This window comes from Vipera ursinii, assembly GCF_947247035.1.
Source record: "Vipera ursinii genome assembly, chromosome: 3".
In the NCBI taxonomy this organism is placed as follows: domain Eukaryota; kingdom Metazoa; phylum Chordata; class Lepidosauria; order Squamata; family Viperidae; genus Vipera; species Vipera ursinii.
Genome location: NC_139516.1, coordinates 195,033,432 through 195,059,919, shown reverse-complemented (window position 1 = coordinate 195,059,919; position 26,488 = coordinate 195,033,432). Strand labels below are relative to the sequence as shown.

Genomic DNA, 26,488 nt, shown 5'->3' with positions numbered 1-26,488 from the left:
TCAATGCAGAGAGTGTGGCTTTTGCTTCCTGTTTATATACAATAGCTTTCTCTGCTTGTGTTGTGGACAGGCGGGTCCCCTCCTTGGTTGTTCCTTGAATACAGTATTGTTTTCAGCTTGATTGTTTCTCTGGTGTTAATCCCTGCTTATCTTGGTCTTGACTGCTGGAGATAATGTGTTCTGTTCTTTCTGTTTCCATCTAACTTCTTTTTTTAAAAATAATGTCAATGGACTTCTAGATTACTTCTGAGAAAATGTGTCCTTTAGCAGAGCAGCTAGCTTTACAGCTATTAATATATGGAATACAATACATGGAAAAGCAGTTGTTAAGATAAACTGGAGAATCATAATCATAATAGCAAAAACGTAATCAGGATACATGTGGGAAGAGGAGATATCAAAAGAGTGTGTGGCTTTTTTCCAAATGGCCAAGGCTATTTTGAACAAAATGTAAAATGACTCTTGTGTGTGCATCCTTCCCATTGTTATAGCAATATAATTGATAAAATAGATTTCATTGTTCTCTTTCTTTTCCTCCTCTATGTTTTCTCCCCATGCTTCAGACCAATCTGTCTTTCTTTTTCTGCTTTCCATTTCCCTTTACTGTCTCTCCTTTTATAATACAGAGATCTAATTACTTTAATAATGATTTTACATAGAGTTGAGGACAATCACTTGAAAGCTTTTTCCTGTACAACTGGAATTTCTTGTCATCATGTTCTACTAAAGCAAAATTCAGACCTTAAAAATCATATTTGCTCAGTAAAGCATGTGGTGTGAGGAAGAAAAATAACTCATGTGGGCTGCTAATTTGGAGATACATCAGATTTCATTTATGTTGTTATGTTCATTGGACCCAATGCAGTGACTAGCTCTGAATGCAAATAGAAATACATCTGGGACTTCTAATAATTCCATGTTATGAGTTATCTGAAAATCCAAGATGGATCAAAATAAAATAATTATTTCAGTAGTAATTGAGATGATTTACACATATATGATAATTCTGGCAATGTAAATCTTAAAGGGACGCAGTGGCTCAGTGGGTTAGGACACTGAGCTTATCGATCAGATGGTCGGCAGTTTGGCGGGTCGAGTCCCAAGTGCCGCGTAACAGAGTGAGCGCCTGTTACTTGTTCCAGCTTCTGCCAACCTAGCAGTTCGAAAGCACATAAAAATGCAAGTAGAAAAATAGGGACCACTACGGTGGGAAGGTAACAGTGTTCCGTGTGCCTTTGGCGTCTAGTCATGCTGGCCACATGACCACGGAGACATCCTCGGACAAGCGCTGGCTCTTCAGCTTTGAAATGGAGTTGAGCACCGGCCTCTAGAGTTCGAAACGACTAGCACACATGTGTGGGGGAACCTTTACCTTTAACCTTAAATCTTAAAGCACTTTTTTCATGGGATATGTTCATTTATTTGCACCATTTTCTACTTTTTAGGGAAGAGCTAGTACTACAGTTAGTAGCTTATAATATTTGTACTTCGATTCATACACTTTAGATAAATTCAAATTTCTATAGTTAGCTTATTGACTAGTAACATGTCTTTTTTTAAACAGAGATTGAAAAAGAAAGTTGTGGAGATCCAGGAACACCATTATATGGCATCAGAGAAGGAGATGGGTTTTCCAATCATGATGTGTTGAGGTTTGAATGCCAGTTTGGATTTGAACTGATTGGAGAAAAAACTATTGTTTGTCAAGAGAATAACCAGTGGTCAGCAAACATACCTATATGCATTTGTGAGTATAAATTAATATATTCCAATAATTTCTAACTTATGTATATATTACTGAAAAACTATTTTAAAGTAAAATCTTTTCTGGAAAAAAAACATTTTTATGGGCTCACCAAACAATTTTGGTCTTCAAATCTTTCATATTTATAATGTATCTTCTGCATAATTCTATGGACAATTATAAGATTGGATTATTGCTAAAATATTCCTAATAATAGTTGTCTTACAATTAAATTGTACATTCTTTTAATTTCTTTCAATTTTGCACTATCCACAAATCTCTTTTAGTGCATACATAATCCTAGTGTCTTATATTTTGCTTGTCTAGCAGTAATTCCAGCTAGACCAAAAATCAACCTTTTTAAAATAAATCAACCAACCAACAGACAAAATGCAATATATCTGGGGCTTAAGGAGGTCTGGAGAAATCCAAATTAGTATTTCAGAATTCTATAATTCTTTCATTTAGAAGTTTAGGGTTTAGAGGGTTTGGTGAACTGATGCAACAAAAACAAAAACGCAGGAAAAACTAAAGAGATCACTGTTGATTTCAGAAAAGGGAGGCACAACCACATACCTCTGTGTATTAATGATTCTCCTGTGGGGGTGGTTAGCAGCATCAAGTTTCTGGGTGTGCCACGAATGAGTAGACTACCTTTGTTGCTCAACAGTGAGACATTGGTGAAGCAGGCAAAGCAGTGCCAGCATTTTCTGTATCACATGAGAAAAGCTCATCATCATCTTTCTACTGTACTTATCACTTTCTACAGAGGAACGATCAAGAGCATCCTATCATATTGCATTACTGCCTGGTTTGGAAACATTACTGCTTCAGACAGGAAGCGGTGCATAGAGTGGTGAGAATGGCAGAAAAAAAAATATTGGCAGTTCTCTTCCTTCTGTCCAGGATATAGCATATAAGTGATGCTCAAGGAAGGTCCACAGGATTGTCTGGGATGCTACACATCCTCCTCACAACCTGTTTTCTTTGTTACCTTCTGGGAGGAGGCTGAACAGAAAGGAGGGGAAAAAATGAGGAGGAGCTGATTATGATAATCATCATCTATATCTAACAATCTAACCAATCAATGATCTAAACAATAGAATATCATTGCCCTTCCTCCTGTGTTTTTTTTTAAATAAAGCTTCGTAAACCAGGAAGAAAGTAGAAAAGGGAAGGTCTTTGTGTCCCTAATATTTTATTAGGAGGATAAGACTAGGGAAGATCTTCTGGTATTTATAATCCTAAGCATTCAGCACTGAGCACTGATGATGCAACCTAGTTTGGTAATAAAATGTTTGCAAGAAAACCACCAAGCACAGAGAACACTGGGAACCCCACAGTTCAGTCCTGGGCTACCAATATTCTCTTCCATGCAGTAATCATTGTTTGGTTCATCTTTCATACTTTTTTTTTCTAGATATTGCACCTAGAAAATAATTGGAAAATGAGATTTGGCAATGAGCTAATACAGCTCTGATCAATCAGAATAATAACTCTCTTTCCAGGATGAATGGAAACAAAGAACTGTTTCCAACTAATATGTACTATATACTCTATATGTACTATATCCAGTGTTAGAATGGGAATTCAGTGACTATTTTTCAGCTGCCATTACCTGATTGAGCCAATGGGGCTGGGTTCAGAGTTAAGCAATATCCGTAAACTTTGGGTTGACTTTTTTTTTAAAAAAGGTCTCTGAATTAATCTTAATAAAGCATTTCTAATGTTGTTTTGAATGATTCTCTGGATGTATAATAATATTACATTTTATTTCATTGCAAACTAGTGAGGGGCTGTGATAAAGAAATAATTTAATAAATGCATGAATAAATAAGAATATGAAATCAAATATTGGGAGAAAGGGCTCAGAAGGTCAATTTTAGGTGGGTTCTTATCTCTTTTCTAATTTCTTTCCTGACTTTTGACAGTTCCTTGCCTATCTAATTTCACGGCACCGATGGGAACTGTTCTTTCTCCCGACTACCCAGAAGGATATGGAAATAATTTGAATTGCATCTGGACAATCATCTCAGACCCTGGGAGCCGCATTCATCTTTCCTTCAATGATTTTGACCTGGAATCTCAATTTGACTTTCTTGCAATTAAAGATGGTGATTCTCCTGATTCTCCAATACTTGGCACATTCACTGGAGCTGAAGTGCCATCCCATCTGACTAGTAACAACCACATTTTACGTTTGGAATTTCAAGCTGATCATTCAATGTCAGGCCGTGGATTTAATATCTCCTATAACAGTGAGTAAATGTGTTTATTACATATTTAATAATCATATTCATGCCCTTATTTTTCCAGACATAGATAGATAGATAGACAGACAGACAGACAGACAGACAGACAGACAGACAGACAGACTTCATTGTTAATACTATTACTATTTAGATCATATTATTTAAGTAACGTTTATGGTATCTTCTGATTTCTCCTTCTTTCCTTCCTTCCTTCCTTCCTTCCTTCCTTCCTTCCTTCCTTCCTTCCTTCCTTCCTCCCTCGCTCCCTCCTTCTTTCTTTCTTTCTTTCTTTCTTTCTTTCTTTCTTTCTTTCTTTCTTTCTTTCTTTCTTTCTTTCTTTCTTTCTTTCTTTCTTTCTGTTTTTGTCTGGGAAACACCCTATGTTTCCCAGACAAAAACAGATGTATCTTATTAATTTTTGATTATTTTAATTTCCTTTCCTGCACTATTTACTTCTAATACAATTGCATCACAAAACAGACTTGTTATGAGATGAATGCTTGGGTTTATTTCCTTCTCCTTTTCAAGCAACAGTATCAAGAATGCTACATTAACATTCTCACACCTTATAAATATGACAAAGAGAGTGGATGTCTAATTTTATTGCACTGTATAGGTTTGTGTTAATCTAAAGTAACTGTGATGACCCAGGGCATGGCACAGAGGAAATTTAAACCGCTGACAATTCAGACCACCCTTTCATTGCTCCAAATTTTCCCCAAACACTCCCACATTTCTGGCAAGCCCCAGAACAAAGTAACACACACACACACTTGCAGCAGCCTCTGGCTGCAAATAGTTTCACATACAGTTAGATTAAAAGAGTAATTTACTCAAGGCCACATAGATAACAAGGAATGAAACATACATCCAAAATCTAACAAGTCTGTGGAAATACATGCTTGCCTGAGCAGTTTCAGAAGAGAAGCCAAAATACAACCTGAGGTCTTTGAACACAAATCAAGTTTGTCAGCCATTCCATTGGTCAGAGCTTCAGCGTTTCCGAGCAGAAATCACAACGCCAAACAAGAGATCAGAGAGTTGTTTCCAAGATCAGCAACAGCACACAAAACTCCAAGAAATCAGTGTTTGTTCCCAACAAATGGCCCTCCCCACAGCGTCTCCTTAAGTCTCAGTCTCCAGGTGTGCCTTGTGGAGTTGAGCCTGCCTGTGTTGTTCCCTCCTTCTCTCCACTCTCCAGGCTCTAGGATCAGGAGGGGGTGGCCCTCGCTCATCGCCTGAGCTCTGTCTCTCATGTTCATCCTGTCCCAATCCTGAAAGGCCCTAGCCTACCTCGGTCTGCTCTTCCCTACATGCCTCTGAAGCCACAGACACCTCTCCCTCGACCTCCATAAGGTCCCCTTCCAGCTCATTTTAAATTTAAATTGGCTTTGATGGATGTCATAGCAGATTGTTATATAAAATTACTTCAATGCCACAAGTGATTCCGATTTTGTTTCTGACATGTTTCCAAATTTTTGCCTAGTGTCAATTGTTATGCTAAATTAAGATATATTTCTTTCCCAATGAACTTTTAAAACTCATTTTTAGTAACAGTTCTTTGTTCTTAAACTTTCTATGTTTTGAATTAAAGTTTCTGTATGGAAAAAAAAGGATGCAGCAGTTTTAGAATGTAACTGTACAGTGAATAACCATTGGATCCTGTACATTATCTTATATAAATAATTATATCCCATCCTGTCCATAATGCCTCCTTCAGTCTCTCTTAAAACCATGCTACTTAACTTATTAGTAGTCACTCTTGTAGGTGAGTGAAAATATTTGTAGATCATCGAACACTGAGGACAAGTGCAAAAGCTCTTTAGAGTTGCACTGATTATTTTTCCTTCCTCTCTCTCCTTTTCTGTTTCTCTCCTGAGAGAGATGAAGAATATACAACCTGAATCAGAAATTGTCACAGTTCTTGTTCTGCTTTTAAATTATGAAGTTTGACAAATTGCTATTGCCCTCAAGTGACTTGACTTTGTCAACAATTGACTCTCTGTCTCATTCATATGAATAGAAGAAAGGGTGTCTACTAAAAGAGAAATGTAAAGGATAATTTTATGGTAATAACACAAAAACTTTCTGTGTTAGCAAAACTATTATAATGATGCCTTTAGTTTTACTGTTTTTAATTTTGCATCCACTTAATAATAATAGTAAGATTATTAATATACTGCCTACAATTGCCATATTTAGGATTTATTAAAATTTTGAATATGGAATTTATCACATAGTTACCAAATTAAAATAGACACCAATGTGGTATTGGGCAACCTATATGCCTGTCTGTCTGTCTGTCTGTCTATCTGTCTACCTACCTACCTACCTACCTACCTACCTACCTACCTACCTATCTATCTATCTATCTATCTATCTATCTATCTATCTATCTATCTATCTATCTATCTATCTATCTATCTATCTATCTCACATACAAAGAACATGAAAGTAATTTTAATTGTAAAATCAACCAAACTAACTTGCACTTCTTGAATTAAAACATATAATAAAATTAACCCCCCCTTTAGTTTCCCTTTTAATTTTGTACTTCAGTTCTTCAGTGGAGGAGAAACTAAGCTGAAATGTGCAAATTGGGAAAAACGTGTCAAAACAATGCTTGAAAATATTCATCAACTAGTGCGGAACTAATGCAATAAATATATTTGGGGGGAAATTAGTATATCATAGAGCATAGTGCACCTATGATAGTATGAACATTGATTAATTTAGAGGTCAATAAAAAGTGGAATATCTGAAACCTGGGCTCAAAGAACTTTGAAATATAACTGATAATTTTAAACCTTTGCCCTATTCCTTCCTCATCTTCTTCATGTTTTAAAGCATTTGGACATAATGAGTGCCCTGATCCTGGTATACCAATCAACGCACGTAGGTTTGGAGACAATTTTCAACTGGGAAGTTCTATCTCTGTGATTTGTGAAGATGGTTTTATTAAAACTCAAGGAACTGAAACAATTACTTGTGTTTTAATGGATGGTAAAGTCATGTGGAGTGGACCTATCCCTAAGTGTGGAGGTATTTGTAACTTTTTTTATAGTTTTTGTTTTAAAGTTAATATATATTGTATATTTGTTCTTAATCTGTAACCTAATGGGTGAATTTTACAGCCATCTATTTTTGTCCTGATGATAATGAAGATGATGAGGATGATGATGAGGATGAAATCTATGCAAATATCATCTGATAAGATTATCTTGAGTGATAATCTAAGTTACTAAATCTTAAATATTCAGCACAGGAGGCTAAATACTGTACATGGTGGACTTTTTTATATGTTTGTTCATATTCCACATTTCTCAAGTGAAACAGTTTTCAGTTGCTCATTGTCATATCTAAAGCTTCTAGGTCCATAAATCTATTTTCTAAACTACTCAAATAACTTTACACTGACTGACGTGGTGACCTAGAGGTGGAGCTCTCGCCTCATAATCAGGAGACCTGTGAGTTCAGTCCTAAGCAGTTGCAGATATTTCTCTCTCTGGGCGCAAAGACAAAATATCTGCTGTGAGCTCTGTGTAGGTATCAGGAAGGGCATCTGATCAGTAAATGCTCAGTTCCATTCAATCATCCCAACTGTACCCCGAATTCAGGGTTTACAAGGTCAATAATAATAAAAAATACCTGAAATATTTTTACACTGCCATAATTTCCTACATGGTTTCAGATAATATATCAATAATTTATTGTTATCGGTTACATAACTGGATTGAATGATAATTCTCTTCTTTAAATATATAAAAAATATTTATCAGCTGGCACAATTTAAACTCCTTAGTTTATTTATGAAAGAAAATCTAAAATTTATTGAAATTTCTAGTAGCTTACTTTTAGCTTATTATTTTAATGTAGCATTAAAATTAAAGCAGTGCTCTATTTGGTTAATAATGTGCTCAATCATTCAGTTAATTTAGTAATATACCTTATCATGGTCAATTTAATGTAACAACAATGTTTTGTTTTGCTGTTACTGTTTTGAAGGATAATAAAAACTGATTGCTGTAGAATAATTATTTATAAAATTTTAAACATTTTAGGCACAGAAGTATTTCCAATTACGTGAAATCATTATAGTTAAAATTCATTTCCTGGGAATATATAACAGATATTTGTACTGAAGTCCATTTTTTTTGATAAGCAAATAACATATTATCATGTTAGGAAGTTTTTCTACACTTTTTAATACAATAGTAAATGCAATTTTATGTGATTAAGATTGTGATATTTGAACAATTCTATTTTGATAGGATTTCCGAAATGCTCAGTCTTGCAAAGGCTATTTCTGCTTCAGATAAACTTCAGTGAAATATTGATAACATCCGGAATTATAATTATAGCATGTTTAATCATTTGAATGCAAGTAAAATAATATCCTATATTATTTGGGTATATTTAGTGACAGGTTTGATTTTATCTACAGTAACTGAAAGATTTTAAAACATTCAAATGGAAATTCCTGGTTTTCTAAAATATCTATCTATCTATCTATCATCTATCTATCTATCTATCTATCTATCTATCTATCTATCTATCTATCTATCTATCTATCTATCTATCTTTCTTTCTATCTATCCATCCATCTATCTATCCATCCATCCATCCATCTATCTATCTATCTATCTATCTATCTATCTATCTATCTATCTATCTATCATCTATCTATCTATCATCTATCTATCTATCTATCTATCTATCTATCTATCTATCTATCTATCTATCTATCTATCTATCTATCCCTATCTCTATCTCTCTGTCTTTCTCTCTCTCTCTCTCTGTCTCTCTCTCTCTATATATACCTATATATCTATATCTATCTATCTATCTATAAATTCAGAAATCATCTCCTTGTTCTCAGAACTGGCAGTGTATGCTACTGTTTCCAGTGAGTCACAAACTGACCTCAACCACAGGCTGCAGCCATTCAGGCTCTTGTCATCTTCAGAGTTCATAACATCACCCAATAAAGATGAATGGGAGAAAATGAGGAGACATCAACTAATGCTTAATGCATTATTGTTCGTACATTACCGTACTCTATTTCACACTCTTCAGTATTGGAGTCAGTTTGGCACTCAGGACCAATTATGGAGACTCTAAATAGTAGATTGCTACTGTGGCCAGCCTATTTGTGGAAATGTCCCAAAGGTGGTTTTCCAACTGGACTTCCTTCCTTCCTTCCTTCCTTCCTTCCTTCCTTCCTTCCTTCCTTCCTTCCTTCCTTCCTTCCTTCCTCCCTCCCTCCCTCCCTCCCTCCCTCCCTCCCTTTCTCCCTCCCCTGCTTCTCATCCAATAAGCTTCTTCAGTTTTAAAAGAAAAGAAAGAAAGAAAGAAAGTCCAATTGCCTTTTGGAAAAGCATCTTGGGACAAACATGACTTGGATGATTGAGAATCTCCATAGATATTAGTTCATGAAAATATATTTCCCTTTAAGAACAAGTGCAAGTACATATTGTACTTTACTCAAGTAGATTCCCTACTGATATTTTTTTCAGAACTTGCTAATATGTAATATTGTAAATACATTAAAGAGCTATTGCCATTTCAGAATCCATTCATCTATCAATTTTTCACAAGAACCTGCTGTTACATTCCCTTCGAGAAATTAGCTGTTCTTTTTTATCTGTGGGTGGGAAAGACAAGAGGAGGGAGAATCCATGTTCAGACTTCATGAAACTAAATAGGGCTTTAAAGTCTTTCCCCATTGCTGTAAAATATGAATTCTTTTCAGTTTCATTTCATACAGTCTGAGGGTATGTTGAAAGCTGTCAGTTTTATGAGAAGGGGTTGGAGCATGTAAAATGTGCTGTACAAATAAAGCACATTTTAGCATTTAAAACAGTTTATTTGACACAATGAGATGATTTTTAAAGGCAAAACATTTTTAGGGATGGGTATGTTGATAAAAACAGGGTCACTCTATATTGTGACACCATGACACACAAAGATATAGCAATGGCACAACACAGCTTTCTTGGGACTTACTTATTGTGAGTGCCACTGCCTTTAGGTAACAATTTGAATAGACTTTGTAATAACCATAAAAGAGGTGTTAATATCCCCATGCTCCAAATAGTAATTTAATGACTTATTTACAGAAGCACATTGCTTGTGAAGCTTTTTCATTTGGATTGGATATAAAAAATATAGTTCAGATCTGAAACTGAAAATCCTCCCCTTCAAACAAACAAACAAACAATAATCATGGGAGGGAGGTACTGAGAAAAGTCAGAGACAAACAAAAATCTAAACCTTAGTGGTAGTAGGACAGGACTAGATTTCATTCTCCCTCTTGTTTCTCAGTAATTCCTTCCTTTTAATCACAGAGAAGCATATACAAAAAATGTTGCACACATCCTTGGGTGTTAGGGCAATGCTTTAAAAGCAAATTTTAAATAAACGAATAAAAATTCTATCTTGCCCTCACTTGAATTAGTGAGTTGGTGAGAGTGGTAAAATCTGAACTAGGAACTTGTTATTCTATTATCCTGGATTACAATGCCAGTTTATGGCTGCACTAATTTATTTCTGATTTAGTTTGATTTATACTTCACGTTGACTTCACTCTGAAGATAAACTACAGTAGTTCCTTCTTTCCAGTCCTTCTTTCCACTCTTGTGATTTTCTTTTATTTCAGAAATCTGAGCATGATTACTGTTCTAGCCTTGACAATAACAACTTGTTGTTTTCTTCTTTATAGCTCCATGTGGTGGACATTTTGCAGCCCCCAGTGGAGTCATCCTTTCTCCAGGCTGGCCTGGCTATTATAAAGACTCCTTGAATTGTGAGTGGGTGATTGAAGCAGAACCAGGACACTCTATCAAAATTACATTTGAAAGGTCTTGACAAAAGCTTTCTTTTTCCTCCTTCTGTTTTTACTTTTAACTGATGGCCAAGACATTACAGCAGAAAAATAAAACCTCGATTTAATAGACCAGCAGAGTAGGAGGGAGGTGTCCATTGCTTCTGAATGTCCATTAAATCCAAAATTCTTTTGCACTGTGTATATTCTTTTTGTCATGACATCATTACAGATGAGACAAATCTGGATGTCTGGAGTGATTTTCATCATTTGTGGCTTCATTATACAAATAGTCTAAATGGGTTATTTATGCAATTATTACACAGTGATGCAAATTGACATAGTTTAAGAAATTTAAGAGAATTTTCTGCTAGGAATGCAATACTTAAGAATGTTTATTACAGTTTTTTTTTGAATGGTGGTCTGGTAAAAAAAAATCTTGTCTGTTGCAACTAGAGTAGATTCAAAGGACATCTGCTAAAAGAGCTTTTATTATTATTGATTCTGTAGCATTATATACCAGAAGCCAATTTTATTAATCATGTTTTCTTTTATTTATACTTCAGTAAAAACTTGCAGAGGAGTCTGGATCACTGAATGTATATCATTCTTATCCAATGGATTCAGTGATAGAGGTTATTTACTCAAATATTACTATTTAAGGGTTTAATGGAGATGAAGAGGCTGTTTCTATTTTGTAAGCTCAAAGTGATGGAATAAACAAGTTCTGAAAATTATATGTAAAATCCCAACTAATCTGTAACATACTTTGATGATAGTGTTGTTGTTTTTTTATCCCATTTATATCCCACCCTTCTCCGAAGACTTAGGGCGGCTTACAATCTAAGAAGCACAAATCAATGTGCTTAGCAATAGCCTTCATTCTATGTATATGCCTGCTTATTAGGGCTTTTGGGCCCCCCAAGCGGCATTTTTACAAAGTCAGCTTAATTGCCCCCAACAATCTGGGTCCTCATTTTACCTACCTCGGAAGGATGGAAGGCTGAATCGACCTTGAGCCTGGTGGGACTCGAACCTGCACTAATTGCAGGCAGCTGGTGTTACTTAACGAGGCATTAGCCCACTGCTCCACCAAGGTTACAATTAGGATGTATTTATATACAGGATATTAGATTATAGTAGAGGCTTCTACAGAGGTTCTGTAATGTCAGGACAGAATACATACATATGTGTTTAGAAAATTGTCTTTCTTCAATCTTTGTTTTTACTTTTAAACTTTTTTATGTACTGTTTTGGTTGTCTAAGACATCATAATTTCAAACTCTCCAATGGAACTTGCTTCCTTTTATTGAAATATAGTATTTTTATATAGTTTTAATGTTTTGAAGTGTTTACTGCCCACCCTCGCCTTGAGAGTGTGATGGATGGTCTCTAAATTTGATGACTGACTGACTGACTGACTGACTGACTGACTGACTGACTGACTGACTGACTGGATAGATAGATAGATAGATAGATAGATAGATAGATAGATAGATAGATAGATAGATAGATAGATAGATAGATAACTTAGATCCAGGACACAGCCATACTTTGATACCCTGAAATATCTTGATGGTTACTAATTAGTCATGATGGCTTTATATTCCATCCATTAATAAAAGCACTGTGCATTTCAGTGGTATTTCCTGGAAGATAAAGCAGATACCATTGTGATTATCTACTTTTTCTGAGATTACCATAAGTATCTTATGGATCATTAAGAGATAAATACAACTATGCTTGAGTAGACCTAGTACAATATAGGATATAACCCATAAAAGCATGGGTTACATTAAATGTCTCATTTTTGAACATAACAGTGGTAATTATTTTTTTAAAAATGTGTGTGTGTGTGTACGCGCGCACGCATGCGTAGATTGTTTGACTAATGTTTAGACTGTATTTGTCAAGAACCTAGGATAGACAGGTGTTGTTTGATGATGTTAAAGTTATTGTTGAAGGATGTAAACTGTTTCAAGTAAAGCTGCCATTTGCAAATGACTGGTGTTGATTTTGTCAATGGCAATAGTGTTCAAGTGGTGTTCCACTTGATGTTTTGGAATTATTATGGCTTTGTTGTTGTTGCTGTTGCTGTTGATTTTCTCAGTCATCTTCAAAACTCTTCTTCATAATTCTGAAAGATATATCTCAAAAAAGATGTAAAGAAAGGGAAAGAACAGAAAATAGTAAAAGAGGAAAATCTATATTTTAATCACTATTTTTTCTTTTTCTTTTGTTACTAACTTCACTTTCTCTAAGCCTATACTGTACCTAGACAGTGGTTTGAGATGCAACTCTGCCCCTCTACTTTGGAAGCAAGTCAGCACAACGTGTAATGTACTGGTATCAAAAACAAAACATCTGCTTTTGAACAGGTGGAGATGGGGATGTGAAGGCTCCCCAAAAACATTTCTATTTTTATATTTGAAAAAAGAAAGAAAGAGAAATCAGTGAAGGGCCCTTGTGGGAATTACAGATTGCCCCACCCTGTTCTACATTTCTCATGTAGAATGGAATGTTGTTCTATAATAGATATGTTTCCTTTACATATGCTAAAACCCCTTAATCCTGAACACTGAGAAGTCTAAGAAGTAAATATTTTACTTTAAAATTTGGAAATGAAATTTTCTCATGGAACATTTCCATAATAAATAAATTCACAGAAATTGTTATTTGCCAAAATTACATAAAAAGTTGTTTTATCTTATAGATTTTTATAGCCTAACACAATTCAAAGACTTTGGCCACATTACAAGGGAGTAAAAATATAACAACAATAAAGTCACCAATTTAGGGCTACTCCAAATATTCAGAGTTCAAGGTTTGATGGAAAAGAATCTTTCTTGAACTATCTGTTTCCTACTCCAAATATCATCTGATGTATTACATATATTGAAATGATAACAGTAGTATACAAAACGTAACACACATTTTTTTTTATTCTTACTGTAGCAATGTCTTTTCTCAATACCAATGTGACAGTGGAAATATCCATACAGGATGAATAAACAAGAATTTAAAAGTTTAAAGGTAGCTCTGACTTCATCACATTTTCTTTCTTTCTCTGAATTCAGAAGCTTAATTAGTTATCCCTACAAATTTTCTGCTACTGATATAATTCTCAAACAGCACCATTCTTGCTGGAAATTTAGCTTAGATGACTGTTCCACTATACTGTTTACCCTTTTCAATGGTGCTAAACTACCTAAGCCAATCTCTGCTTCTGATATAAAGTATTTGGCTGAATTATCCAGGTTAGCCAAATTCTAAAAAACATGGTGAAGAAGAGCTAATTTACATATTTATTTGTTTTTAGAAGGTCTGACATCCATTTTCGCAGCTATCTTCCAAATCGAAAATTCATGCAACTGATCCTGAATAAGACTCTAAGTTCCATAGATTTGAACAACATGTTTCCCTTTTTCCTTCAATTGGAAAAGTGATGACATGATCTGTTAAATGTTACAGGTTGATGTATTATCACAAAGATAGGAAACAACTAGAGAAGGTATATGCATTAGTATTTTTATCTTACTGTGACAATTGAAACATAATTATTACAGTTTAAATGCCAGTAGTTAATCAGCATGTTGTTAAGTACCGCATTAGACTAATGAACTTGGCTCTTGATCATAAAACCATTAATTCATTTCCCAGAATAATATTGTACCATATATTTTAAAATCTGAATGCAGGTAAGCTTAATGTTCTTTGGATTTTCTTAGTTGCTTAGGTACTGAGTTCTTTTTTTGTTTTGTTTTTTGCTACATCTGAGGAATGATATTAAACCTGGGCTTATGTGTCTTTATAACTAAACCATGTTTTATTTTAATAATTAAATCTCATTTAGTGAAGAGGCACATATAAACTTATCAATTAATATTTTAAATCAATTTTCAACAAATGATTTGCTGAATTAAACACGTGCATTACTCTTTTGAACATAACTTTGTCTTAGGCAATATAGCGAAAATTCTTGTCTTCACAGAACAATTAGCATTAGTAATGTTTTTTTCCGAATTTTGGTGTTTGTTTCTTAGTGGGTGTGGGGGAGAAAAAAAATTGCTATACAGTCATGCCATACAGTCACAGTTATTTTTATTTAGTTTTATTTTTAATCCCATTTATATCCCGCCCTTCTCCGAAGACTCAGGGCGGCTTACAATTTAAGCACAAACCAATGTGCTTAGCAATAGCCTTCATTCTATGTATATGCCTGCTTATTAGGGCTTTCGCCCCCCCCCCAAGCAGCATTATTACAAAGTCAGCTTATTGCCCCCAACAATCTGGGTCCTCATTTTACCTACCTTGGAAGGATGGAAGGCTGAGTCAACCTTGAGCCTGGTGGGACTCGAACCTGCACTAATTGCAGGCAGCTGGTGTTACTTAAGGAGGCATTAGCCCACTGTTCCACCAAGGCTCTTAAAGACCAGCTCCACTGAAAAAAAATATAATAATTCAATACAAACCTATGCTTTTTTCCCCTGAAAAGGTAGTTTAGAAGGCACTTAAAACCCTCAATATAATCTTTGAGTGATTCAAAAAAGTTAAGTTACGTTTGGTCTGCAATCTTGATGTTCTTCTGGACAGACAGTTTTTGTTTGAAGAGCAGGTGGCAGCTGTGGTTAGAAGAGCCTTTGCACACACACATCTTATCTGTAAGTTGTGCTTATTCTTAGATTGAGATATGCTGCTCAAAGTCCCTCATGATTTGATCAGTTTTAATACTTCTTTGACAGAAGCACCAAATTCCTTCTGTGGGGAAAGGATTTGCCGGTGATAACCATTGCTTGGGAAATGTCCAGTTGTGGGCACTTTTCATGTCCCTGTGGTACCTATTGATCTACTTGCAGTTGCCCATTTTAAAACTGCTGGGTTGGAGGGAGCTGAAGCATGTGATTATAGCTCACCCTGCCCTGCAGCAGGAACAGGTCTCAAACACGATGCTGTCGATCATCAGCCTAGTGTTCTAACCTCATGAGTCACCGAGCTCTCGGTTCCCATTTAGAGATGTGCTTGAAGATCACGCCGAAGTTATGTTGGTCCAGAATGCAGCAACATAGGCAGTAACATTTCACCCATGGAACACAGCTACTATTTGGTGACTCCCAATAGTATTCTAAGTTTAATTCAAGATGCTTGCCATCAGGTTTAAAGGGGACTGATGCATTTTACCCATCCTATTAGGTTTGGCAGTGTGAGCATACTCCACGTCCTCTTCGAAAACTGTGTGCCTGCTGAGGTCACTAAAGTGTCATAGTGTCTGCCTTACACCATAGGAATCCCCTATAAAGTGGATAGTCTCTGTTGGCATTCAGGAAAGCAGTGAAGACCTGTTAATGAAGCTAGGGTGGTATTGTTGATTAATGGATGCAAGTTTTATCCAGACCACAATGTGTTTTGTTTGTTGTTGTTGTTGTTGTTTATTTTAGGTTTTTTTTGTTCTAAATATATTATGGTTTTTTTTTAAAAAAAATCTTGTTTGCCACCCAAAATTCCTTCAGGTAGATGAGCAGCCATGTAAATTTGTTTAAGAAATAAATGTATTATAATATTTGCATATCCCTCTTACACAAGAGGTAGAAAAAATTGATAGTGAGAAATTTACAGTGAGACTATGTTGTGGCTAAGATCAAAACATTCTGTCTTAGCAAATTGGTGATATCTATTTGGCTGTTATTTTCTTTCAGTAATTTCAATTAATATTTATTTTATAGGATTTTTACTTTTAAAAATTTGTGTTATAGCTTATTCAATAAAGATTTGATTATGAGGTAAAAGAAATGGTTCGATCAAGTTAAACCTATGTGGATATATAGAAACCAATCAAATTTCAGTTAGTCAAACAGGCTTAGATAAGCTTCATTATGAGGGTGAAGGTTCATTCTCCAAGCTTGTGGGTTGGTTTCCGAACATTTCATTACCAGGCTAGGTAACATCTTCAGCAGAGTTTAGAGGATGTTAGTGTCAGTCATCCTACACCTGTGGTACAGATATTTGCCACTATTGCAAGCTTCATTATGTTCAGTTGATTCAAATTCTGACTGAAACCAATATAATAACTGCCCAGACTTAGATATTTATAGATGTTTGCCATTGCAAAATATTTAATGTTATAGTATTTCACATTCATTTTTTTTTAAAAAAAAATCCAAACTAAAGTGATGCCCTCGACGTGATGTCCTGTTGCCTGGAGGCGGTCCTGTTTTGGATGGGGAGAAACAGGCTTCATCTCAATCCTGCCAAGACTGAGTGGCTGTGCATACCGGCATCTCAGACTAACCAATCTTTTCCATCGTTAACTATGGGGGGTGAGGTGTTACCCTCCGTTGATAGGGCCCGCAACTTGGGCGTCCTCCTGGATTCACGGCTCAGTTTGGAAGATCATATAGGAGCCGTGGCCAGGGGGGCTTTTGCCCAGATTCGCCTGGTGCGCCAGTTAAGGCCCTATCTGGACCAAGATGCCCTACGCACAGTCACCCATGAGCTCGTGACCTCCTGGCTAGACTACTGCAATGCTCTCTACATGGGGCTGCCCCTGAGGACCACTCGGAGGCTTCAGCTGGTGCAGAATGCATCTGCGCAAGTTGTGATGGGAGTCTCCCGATACTCCCATGTAGCACCTCTTCTCCGCGAGCTGCATTGGCTTCCAGTTTCCCTCCGGGTGAGATTCAAGGTGCTGGTGATGACCTATAAAGCCCTAAATGGCATAGGCCCGGATTATCTGAGCGAGCACCTGCCCAAGATGGCGGACGTACTCGGCTGAGCTCCGCGAGCTCCAGCTGATAGGCGTCCCTTGGGAGCCCCTCACAAGCCGTATGGCTTGCTGAGATGGGATTGGGGTTTTGGGTGAGTGGCAGAGTGGCAGAGTGGCAATGCGGAGGCTGACGAAGCCGGCAGCGGTCTATTTGGACTTGTGTTTTTCGAGTGACCGGCTGCTGGCTGCTGGCCCTGCTGCCCTCCGGCTGCTTCTCCCCGCCGTTTTTTACCTTCTCCGGAGCGTCTGGGCTGCTCGTATCTGGCGTGACGCTCCCTGCTGCTTTCGGGCCATCCGGGCCACTTTGGTGTTCTCGGGCCGGCTCGGGTTGACGAGGAGGACGCCCGTCGGTGAGGAGTACGCCCGTGAGGCCCGTGAGGCTGTCCGGTCGGCGGTGGTGATGATGGCGGCGACGGCGTGGGCGTCGGCCTCGGCGCGGGTTGCAGCCTGCGCGATGATTCTTTGGGCCGTGCTCGGCGGTGATGGCGGTGGTGGCGGCGGTCCGGGTTTGGCGGCGACGGTGACGATGGCATGCTCCGGACGCTCAGGAATTCACCAGCTTGCTTTAGGGCCATTTCTAGCTGTACCGGCGTTTCTAAGACTGTTGCCCCGTCTGCGGGGGCCGGCTGCTGGCTTTTGTGCCTTTTTTGGGCTTTTGACCCTTTTGCCGGCGGCGGGACTCCCATGTGGCCCCAAGCCGCCTTGGCCCGCTTCGATGGTGGTGTCGCCCTCGGGCCGTTTTGGCGGTGGAGAGGGCGACTATTATTCATCTCGGCGGCGATGGTTGATCTTTACCCTTGCTTCGGCCGCCTCTTATGATGACGGCGTCTTTGGACCGCTTTGGTGGCGAAGAGGACGACCGGGGGTTATCTTACCGGAGCAAGGACGACATGGGGCTCTTGCATCTTGTATCATCTTTGGACTGCTTTTGCAGTGATGCCGGTGATTCAGACTATCTCTTTTACTCTGGCCTGCCTACCCTCTTTGCCTTGGACATATTTTCTTACCATCTGCCTGCCTACCCTCCCCCCTCTCCCTTTGGACTTTCGACACACCTGGGTATCGGCCACGGTGGGAGAGTGGCTGGACTTCTCCATTTGCAACCTCATAGAGGTGGGAGCTCTATGGGGTTTGCCTACCCAGAGGATACCTGGTCCACCCCCAGGAACGGAGTCTCAACCCGTCGTGAGAGGGCGGGGAGCGGCCTGTCTCTGGGGGCACCCAACTGAGTGGCAGTGAAGTTGGGTGGGGATCCAGACATCTGTCTTCATGTTCAATCCTCCCATGGACAATTAAGGGATGCCTATCCTGGACTGTCTGGACTTTTTTAGACTCATGCGGCAATATACTAGCACGGACTTGTACACCCTCAGGGGTGCCCCCCTCTCCTGGGTGCGACCCGCCTCCTTAAACATTTCTAACCTCGATGACGGGCCCGAGTTTTGGGTCTCTGAGAGATGGCTGGGCAGGGGCAGGGGCCGTCAATGTAAATCTAATAGAAAGCCTCTGATTATTTTTTTATCAAAATTTTTTATAGGGCTAGGGAGTGGGGTGGGAGATAGGGGTTGTCTGGCTATGGGGGGTGGCCAATCAACCATGGTTCAGGCCAGACTTGGGTCTGACTGCACGGGGGGAGAACGGGGTGGCATTGTCGCCGGGGCTCATGAGCGGGTCGTGGGATTATCAATTCCCACGACGGGGAATGGCAGCAGGCGGATAGACAGGGGGCCGTATCGCTACCGGGAGGGCCGTCTCCGCTACTTGCAAGCGGTGAGGCGCTCCGACCCTCTGCTTCTTCCCCGAGATCCCGGGAGCGAGGATGTGCAGCCTCCTGAGCTCCAGCTGGTGTACCTGAATGCCAGGTCCGTGGTTAACAAAGCTCCCCTCGTTAGGGATTTAGTTGAGGGTGAGCATGCGGACCTGGCTTGCATCACGGAGACTTGGTTGGGCCCAGAGGGTGGGGTCCCTTTGGTTGACCTCTGCCCACCAGGCCTCCGGGTGCTACACCGGCCACAAGCTCATGGTAGGGGTGGGGGAGTGGCGGCTACTATTAGGGAGACCTTATGTCCGCGGGAGACCACCGTTTCTCAGATAGTCGGGTGTGAGTCTCTCTTTGTGAGATTTGGTTCTGGGGCGCAGTTGGGCTTGCTGCTGGTGTACATTTCGCCTAGTCACACAGCGGCAGCCCTGCCCGAACTGCTCGATATCCTCTCGGGTTTGGTGGTTGAGTTTCCCAAACTTATAGTTTTGGGAGACTTCAATCTACCATCCCTGGGAGGTTCATCTGAGCTAGCTCAGGAGTTCATGGCTTCCATGACGGCCATGGACCTGACGCAAGTAATTTCAGAACCAACTCATGAGGGAGGCCACACCCTTGACCTGATTTTTTTATCTAGACGGTGGTTGGATGATCTTGGTGGGGGCTCTCCATTTATTATGCCCCTGTCATGGACCGATCATCATCTCCTGCGGCTGGTCTTCCGTTTTGCCACCCCCCACCGTGGGGGCACAGAGCCAATTAGATGGTACCGCCCCAGACGCTTAATGGATCCTGATAGATTCCAAGCAGCGCTGGGGTCCCCACCTGCCTCCATTGCTCACAGCTCGGCGGATGCCTTAGTGGAAGCCTGGGAAAGGGCAGCCACTGAGGCACTTGACCGGGTTGTACCCTTGCGGCCCCTGACCCGGCGCAGATCCCAGCGAGCTCCATGGTTCTCCGCGGAGCTCCGGGAGATGAAGCGTCGGAAACGGGGCCTAGAGAGCTGTTGGAGGTCTAGCCGATCCGAACCCGACCGGTTGGGGTTAAGAACCTATATTAGGTCTTATCTCGCAGCGATGAGGGTGGCGAGGTGTAATTACTTCTCCACCCTCATCGCGTCTGCAGATAATCGCCCGGCCGCCCTGTTTAGGGTGACTCGCTCACTTCTTAATCAGGAGGTGAGGGAGGATCCCTTGCAGGGTCGTGCCGAGGAATTTAGTCAACATCTGTCAGATAAAATCGCTCGGATTCGGACCGGTTTGGACTCCAACTGGGCAGAGTCAGGCGATCAGGACACGGGCGGTCTTGTCAACGTTACCTGGGAAGAGTTTGATTCTGTGACCCCTGATGAAGTGGACAGGATTATGGGGAGGCTGAGCTCCTCCACATGTTTGTTGGACCCGTGCCCTTCCTGGCTGGTTTATGCAGCTAGGGAGAGGACACGAGGCTGGCTCCAGGCGGTTATATCTGCTTCCTTGAGTGAGGGCTATTTCCCCACCGTCTTGAAGGAGGCGGTGGTGAGACCTCTCCTCAAGAAGCCTGCCTTGGACCCAGCTGTATTGAACAACTTTCGTCCAGTCTCCAACCTTCGCTTTCTTGCGAAGGTTGTCGAGAGTGTGGTGGCGCATCAGCTCCCTCTGGTCCTGGATGAAGCGGATTATCTGGACCCCTACCAATCGGGTTTCAGGCCCGGGTACAGCACGGAGACGGCATTGGTCGCTCTGGTGAATGATCTCTGGAGGGCTCGGGACAGGGGATATTCCTCTGTCCTAGTCCTATTAGACCTCTCGGCGGCTTTCGATACCATCGACCATGGTATCTTGCTGCGGCGTCTCAGGGGATTGGGAGTGGGAGGCACAGTTCTTCAGTGGTTCTCCTCCTATCTCCTGGGACGCTCGCAGTCGGTGTTGGCAGGGGGGCAGAGATCGGCCCCTAGGTCTCTCGTTTGTGGAGTTCCTCAGGGGTCGGTTCTCTCGCCTCTCCTGTTCAACATCTACATGAAACCGCTGGGTGAGATCATTCGTGGTTTTGGAGTTGGGTATCAATATGCCGATGATACCCAACTTTTCTTTTTGACCCCAAACCACCCCATTGATGCCCTCTCTGTGATGTCCCGTTGCCTGGAGGTGGTTCGGGTCTGGATGGGGAGAAACAGACTTCAACTCAACCCTGACAAGACTGAGTGGCTGTACATTCCGGCATCCCGGGACATTCAAAATGTTCCATCTCTTTCTATGGAGGGTGGAGCTCTTACCCCCCGTGGATAGGGCTCGCAACTTGGGAGTCCTCCTAGATTCACGGCTTACCCTGGAAGATCATATAGTGGCCGTGACTAGGGGGGCTTTCGCCCTGGTTCGCCTGGTGCGCCAGTTGCGGCCCTATCTGGACCGGGATGCCCTGTGTACGGTCACTCATGCGCTCGTGACCTCTTGCCTTGACTACTGTAATGCTCTCTACATGGGGCTTCCCTTGAAGACCACTCGGAGGCTCCAACTGGTACAGAATGCGGCCGCGAGAGTTGTCTTGGGAGTTTCCCGGTACTCCCATGTTACACCTTTGCTCCGCGAGCTGCATTGGTTACCAGTTGTCTTCCGGGTGAGGTTCAAGGTCTTGGTTATGATCTTTAAGTCCTTACATGGCATGGGTCCGGGTTACCTCGGGGACCACCTGCTGCCGGCGTCAACTCCCCTCCGCCCTGTGCGTTCCCACAGAGAGGGCCTCCTCAGGGTGCCTCCAGTCAGGGAATGCCGACTGGTGGCCCCCAGGGGGAGAGCCTTCTCTGTGGGCGCTCCGGCATTATGGAACCAACTGCCGGTGGAGCTCCGGATGGCATCAGACCTCCGAACCTTCCGTCGCAGCCTGAAGACCCACTTATTTGAATTAGCTGGTCTGGCCTGATGGGGGATTATGGGTTTTAAATTGTTGTTTTAGAAGTGTATTATTGTTTTTAACTGGGCATTGGTTTAATCTTTTTTTAACTTTTGTATTGTTATTTATATATGCCCTGTGAACCGCCCTGAGTCCCTAGGGAGAAGGGTGGTATACAAATTAAATAAAACTTAAACCTAAACCTGCCAGCGTCAATTTTCCATCATCCTGTGTGCTCCCACAGGGAGGGCCTCCTCAGGGTACCGCCGGTCAAGGATTGCCGACGGGCGATCCCCAGGGGGAGGGCATTCTCTGTGGGTGCGCCTGCCCTATGGAATCAACTGCCAACGCAACTCCGGACTGCCCCCGACCTTCGTTCATTTCGCCGGAACCTAAAAACCTGGCTCTTTGAGCTATCTGGTCTGGACTGAGGGGTTTTAATGTTTTAAATTGTGATTTTAATTTTTTTGGGCTAGACTTAATTTTATTTTATTTTAATTTTATATTGTATTGTTTTTAAATTTTGCCTTGTAAACTGCCCTGAGTCCTTTGGGAGTAGGGCGGTATATAAACCGAAATAATAATAATAATAATAATAATAATAATAATAATAATAATAATAATAATAATAATAATAATAAAGTAAATCACATGGAAAACATTTATTAAAATGATGTGCTCAAACAAATACCTGAAAAAGGATGGTCTATAAATATAATTCACAAAAGTTACTTCAGTTGACAATCTTGCCCCTACACCTAGGATCTTTCCTCCAAGCTTAATTCCTAGATTGGGAGAATCTAGATTGTAAATTTTACCACATGGCTTCCTTCATTATACAGTCCTTAGGGAGAAGGGCGGCATATAAATTTAATAAATCCAATCTAAATCCAAAGTCCAGTCCACTGAAGTGAAGTGAAATTGCTGTATTGCACAGTTGAAAGGTGAAATGTTTGTATTCAACGATGTTCAGAAACATATGGACTTCTGTGACATGCTTTAGTAATATCTGCCATGATTTTAGAACAGTGATGAAATAAAGGAATAAACTCTGCTCATAATTAGTATTTGAAAAACGTAATTGGAATAGGATTCTGAAAGACATAGAAAATGATATATTTTTTTTCAAATAGCAAGTGTAATAATATTCTGAGCATGCAGTCTTTCATTATATTTTATGTCTCTTTGTGTGCTTCGCCAACTTAGATTCCAGACAGAACTCAATTATGATGTTCTTGAAGTACATGATGGACCAAATCTTTTGTCGCCACTCCTTGGATCTTACAATGGTACACAAGTCCCTCAATTTTTATTCAGCAGCAGCAATTTCATTTATCTCTTGTTTACAACAGATAACAGTCGATCTAATAACGGATTCAAAATCCACTATGAAAGTAAGTAATTTTTTTCTCCGTATTCTTTCGCAAACATACTGTGCATTATTGTTCCCTAACTATATATATAAAAATACTGGTATAAATATCTTTCATGGTCTTAGCTACCCCTTTTTTCATCAGTGCTTACAGGCTGGTCATGAGACCTGCACAAAACAGTGAAAAGTGGACCCTCTTAACCAATATATTTACTAATCATAAATATGAAAGTTTGTAAATGTGAAAGTTTGTTTCTTTCCCTGACTCCTGTAACCTTAAGGTGGATGCTGAGCTCCCCTAGTTTGTTGCATATTAGCCAAGTAATGATAATAGGTCTCCAGTTACAGTATCCTAGTTACCATCATTTCCCACAGGCACTGCTAATTTGGATATCTGATTTGTAGAGATGGATTAAATCAAAAATTCATTGTTTGTGATATCGAAAAGAGTAAATGCACAAACTAAAAATGGAAAATGTTTACTAGAGTGGAGTGGTGGGTCAAAACATTGACTTCCTTTTCAAACGTAGCAGTGAACATTGTAGGGGAATAAACCCTCAGTTTCCACCACTGATGACAGGATAGGAAGTACCAAATGCCAAATACAGCTTTCAAAGCCTGAAAGTGAAGGGATGGAAAGGTTGAAAGGCTGAAAATTATTATGAATATTTCTACTTCAGAGTGATGGAGGTAATACTGTCACACTGTAAAAACTGTTTGTTTTTCTCTTAACTTAAAAAATTGTTGATATATTACTGGGATCAATGTAAAGTTCAAGCTCAGGTCTTAGTGGCTTAGGTATCTTGGAGGTCTTCTAGTCCAACCCCTGCTCAAGCAGGAAACCCTATATCTTTTCAGATAAGTGACTGTCCAATCTTGTCTTACAAACCTCCAGTGATAAAACATCTACAACTTCTGAAGGCAAGCTATTCCACTGATTAATTGTCCTCACTGTTAGGAATAGACTAACACTTTGATAGTCATGTCTCCTATTTTATATGCATTCCTTCCTTTTAAAATCTTCCTGAAAATGTATTATATACTGGTAATCCTCGAGTTACATTCATTCATTTAACGACCATTGAAACTTACAACAATACTGAAAAAAGTAACTTCTGGCCTGAGCTCACACTTACGACCATCACAGCATCACTTCAGCCATGTGATCAAAATTCAGGTGCTTGGCACCTGGCATGTATTTTATGAAGGTTGCAGCATCCTGGGTTCATGTGATAACCATTTGTGGCCTTTCCAGTCAGCTTCCTTCAAGCAAAGTCAATGGGAGACACCAGAGTCTCTTAATGACCAAATGAGTAACTTAACAATCATAAAAAAGGTCATATAAATTGGGTGCAATTACTTAACAATTGCCTTGCTTAGTAACAGAAATTCTGGTCCTAGTTGTGTTCATAAGTCAAGAACTATCTCTATGTAGTTAAATGTCTCATTTAATAGAATAACAATATAACAAGAGTTTTGAAAGGGACTTTGGAGGTCTTCTAGTCTAACCCCCTTTTCAACTGAGAAACCATATACCATTTCAGACAAATGGTTGTCCAATCTCTTCTTAAAAACTCTAGTGTTGGAGAATTTACAATGTCTGGAGGCAACTCCAATGATTAATTGTTCTAACTGTCAGGAAATTTCTCCTTAGTTCTAGGTTGCTTCTCTTTCTTGATTAGTTTCCATCCATTGCTTCTTGTCCAGCCTACAGATACTTTGGAGAATAGATTGACTCCCTCTTCTTTGTGGCAGCCCCTCAAATATTGGAACACTGCTATCATGTCATTATCATGGTATCATGTTGTTAATTTATTGTTTATTTCTTTTTCTCTGAACTTCAGGTGTAATGGTTAATACGTACTCTTGCTTGGACCCTGGTATACCTGTACATGGTCATCGTTATGGGCATGATTTTTCTATTGGATCAACTGTGTCGTTTGGGTGTGACCCAGGCTATAGATTAAATCATGAAGAGCCTTTGCTTTGTGAAAAGAACCACTGGTGGAGCCATCCACTTCCAACTTGTGATGGTATGAATAGTCAGCTTTGCCCATATTGATAACAAAGACAAATTCATTATATTTATTGAGACAACAATAGTATTTTTTTTTCTGTATAAATTTGATTATTGGAGGGAGAGAGGCCTGTCTGTCTACATGCACTGAATATTACAGGGTCTCTACAAAAATCTTGTAATTATATCTGTGATAAGTGATGTAGGCAACCTAATTTGCCAGTTGAGAAAAATATATTTAGAAATCAATTCCACACCTCTTTCCATTCTGAACAGTTATTGAGAAATAATATAAGAAACATTATTTTTAATGATTTTCTTAACATAGTAGTGCAGTATTTTCCTCTGTGGGAACAAATAACTGTCATATTTGCAGGTAAGGGTAATATAGTGTTTCCACATATTATGGTATACATCTCACAACTCCAGTCTCTCCAAAACATGTGCAGGGCCCCCAGAATCAGTTGTATTTTTTATTATCACTAAAAGGAAACTTTACTGCAAAAACTCTAATCAAATAGTTTTATTCTCTTGGACCAGCCTATACCTTGAAGGCAAGGTAAGAACTCCATAAACTCAGAAAGCCTTCTTTAGGTTTAAATAAGTATTTAAATATTAAATTCTTTTAGTATTTGTTTTAAAAGCACAGTTTATGGGAAAGGTGTTCACTCCTAAAGTGTGCCTAGTCTTGCATACTTACAATTTGACATAAAATTGTATTTTTCAGTAACATACCGTATTTTCCAGCATATAAGATGACTTTTTAACCCATGAAAATCATCTCAAAAGTTGGGGGGTCGTCTTATACGCCCAGTCGTCTTATACACCAGAAAATAGTACATAAATCAATCGAGCGCCCCCGTTTTTGCAAAGCAACTTCAAGCCTCCTTAGT

At 39.7% G+C, this 26,488-nt stretch overlaps 1 protein-coding gene across 1 annotated transcript in view; it reads left to right on the top strand.

The window, feature by feature from the left end:
* The window catches only part of CSMD3 (CUB and Sushi multiple domains 3), a gene marked incomplete at its 5' end in the record, with an annotated part of 537,637 nt that overhangs the window by 275,270 nt on the left and 235,879 nt on the right, over positions 1–26,488 (top strand). Inside the window, 6 exons of the mRNA XM_083360336.1 lie at positions 1,565–1,747; positions 3,676–4,002; positions 6,844–7,038; positions 10,718–10,856; positions 23,413–23,600; positions 25,423–25,611. Coding sequence (XP_083216462.1) covers positions 1,565–1,747; positions 3,676–4,002; positions 6,844–7,038; positions 10,718–10,856; positions 23,413–23,600; positions 25,423–25,611 — 1,221 coding nt within the window. The remainder of the gene's footprint in view (positions 1–1,564; positions 1,748–3,675; positions 4,003–6,843; positions 7,039–10,717; positions 10,857–23,412; positions 23,601–25,422; positions 25,612–26,488) is intronic.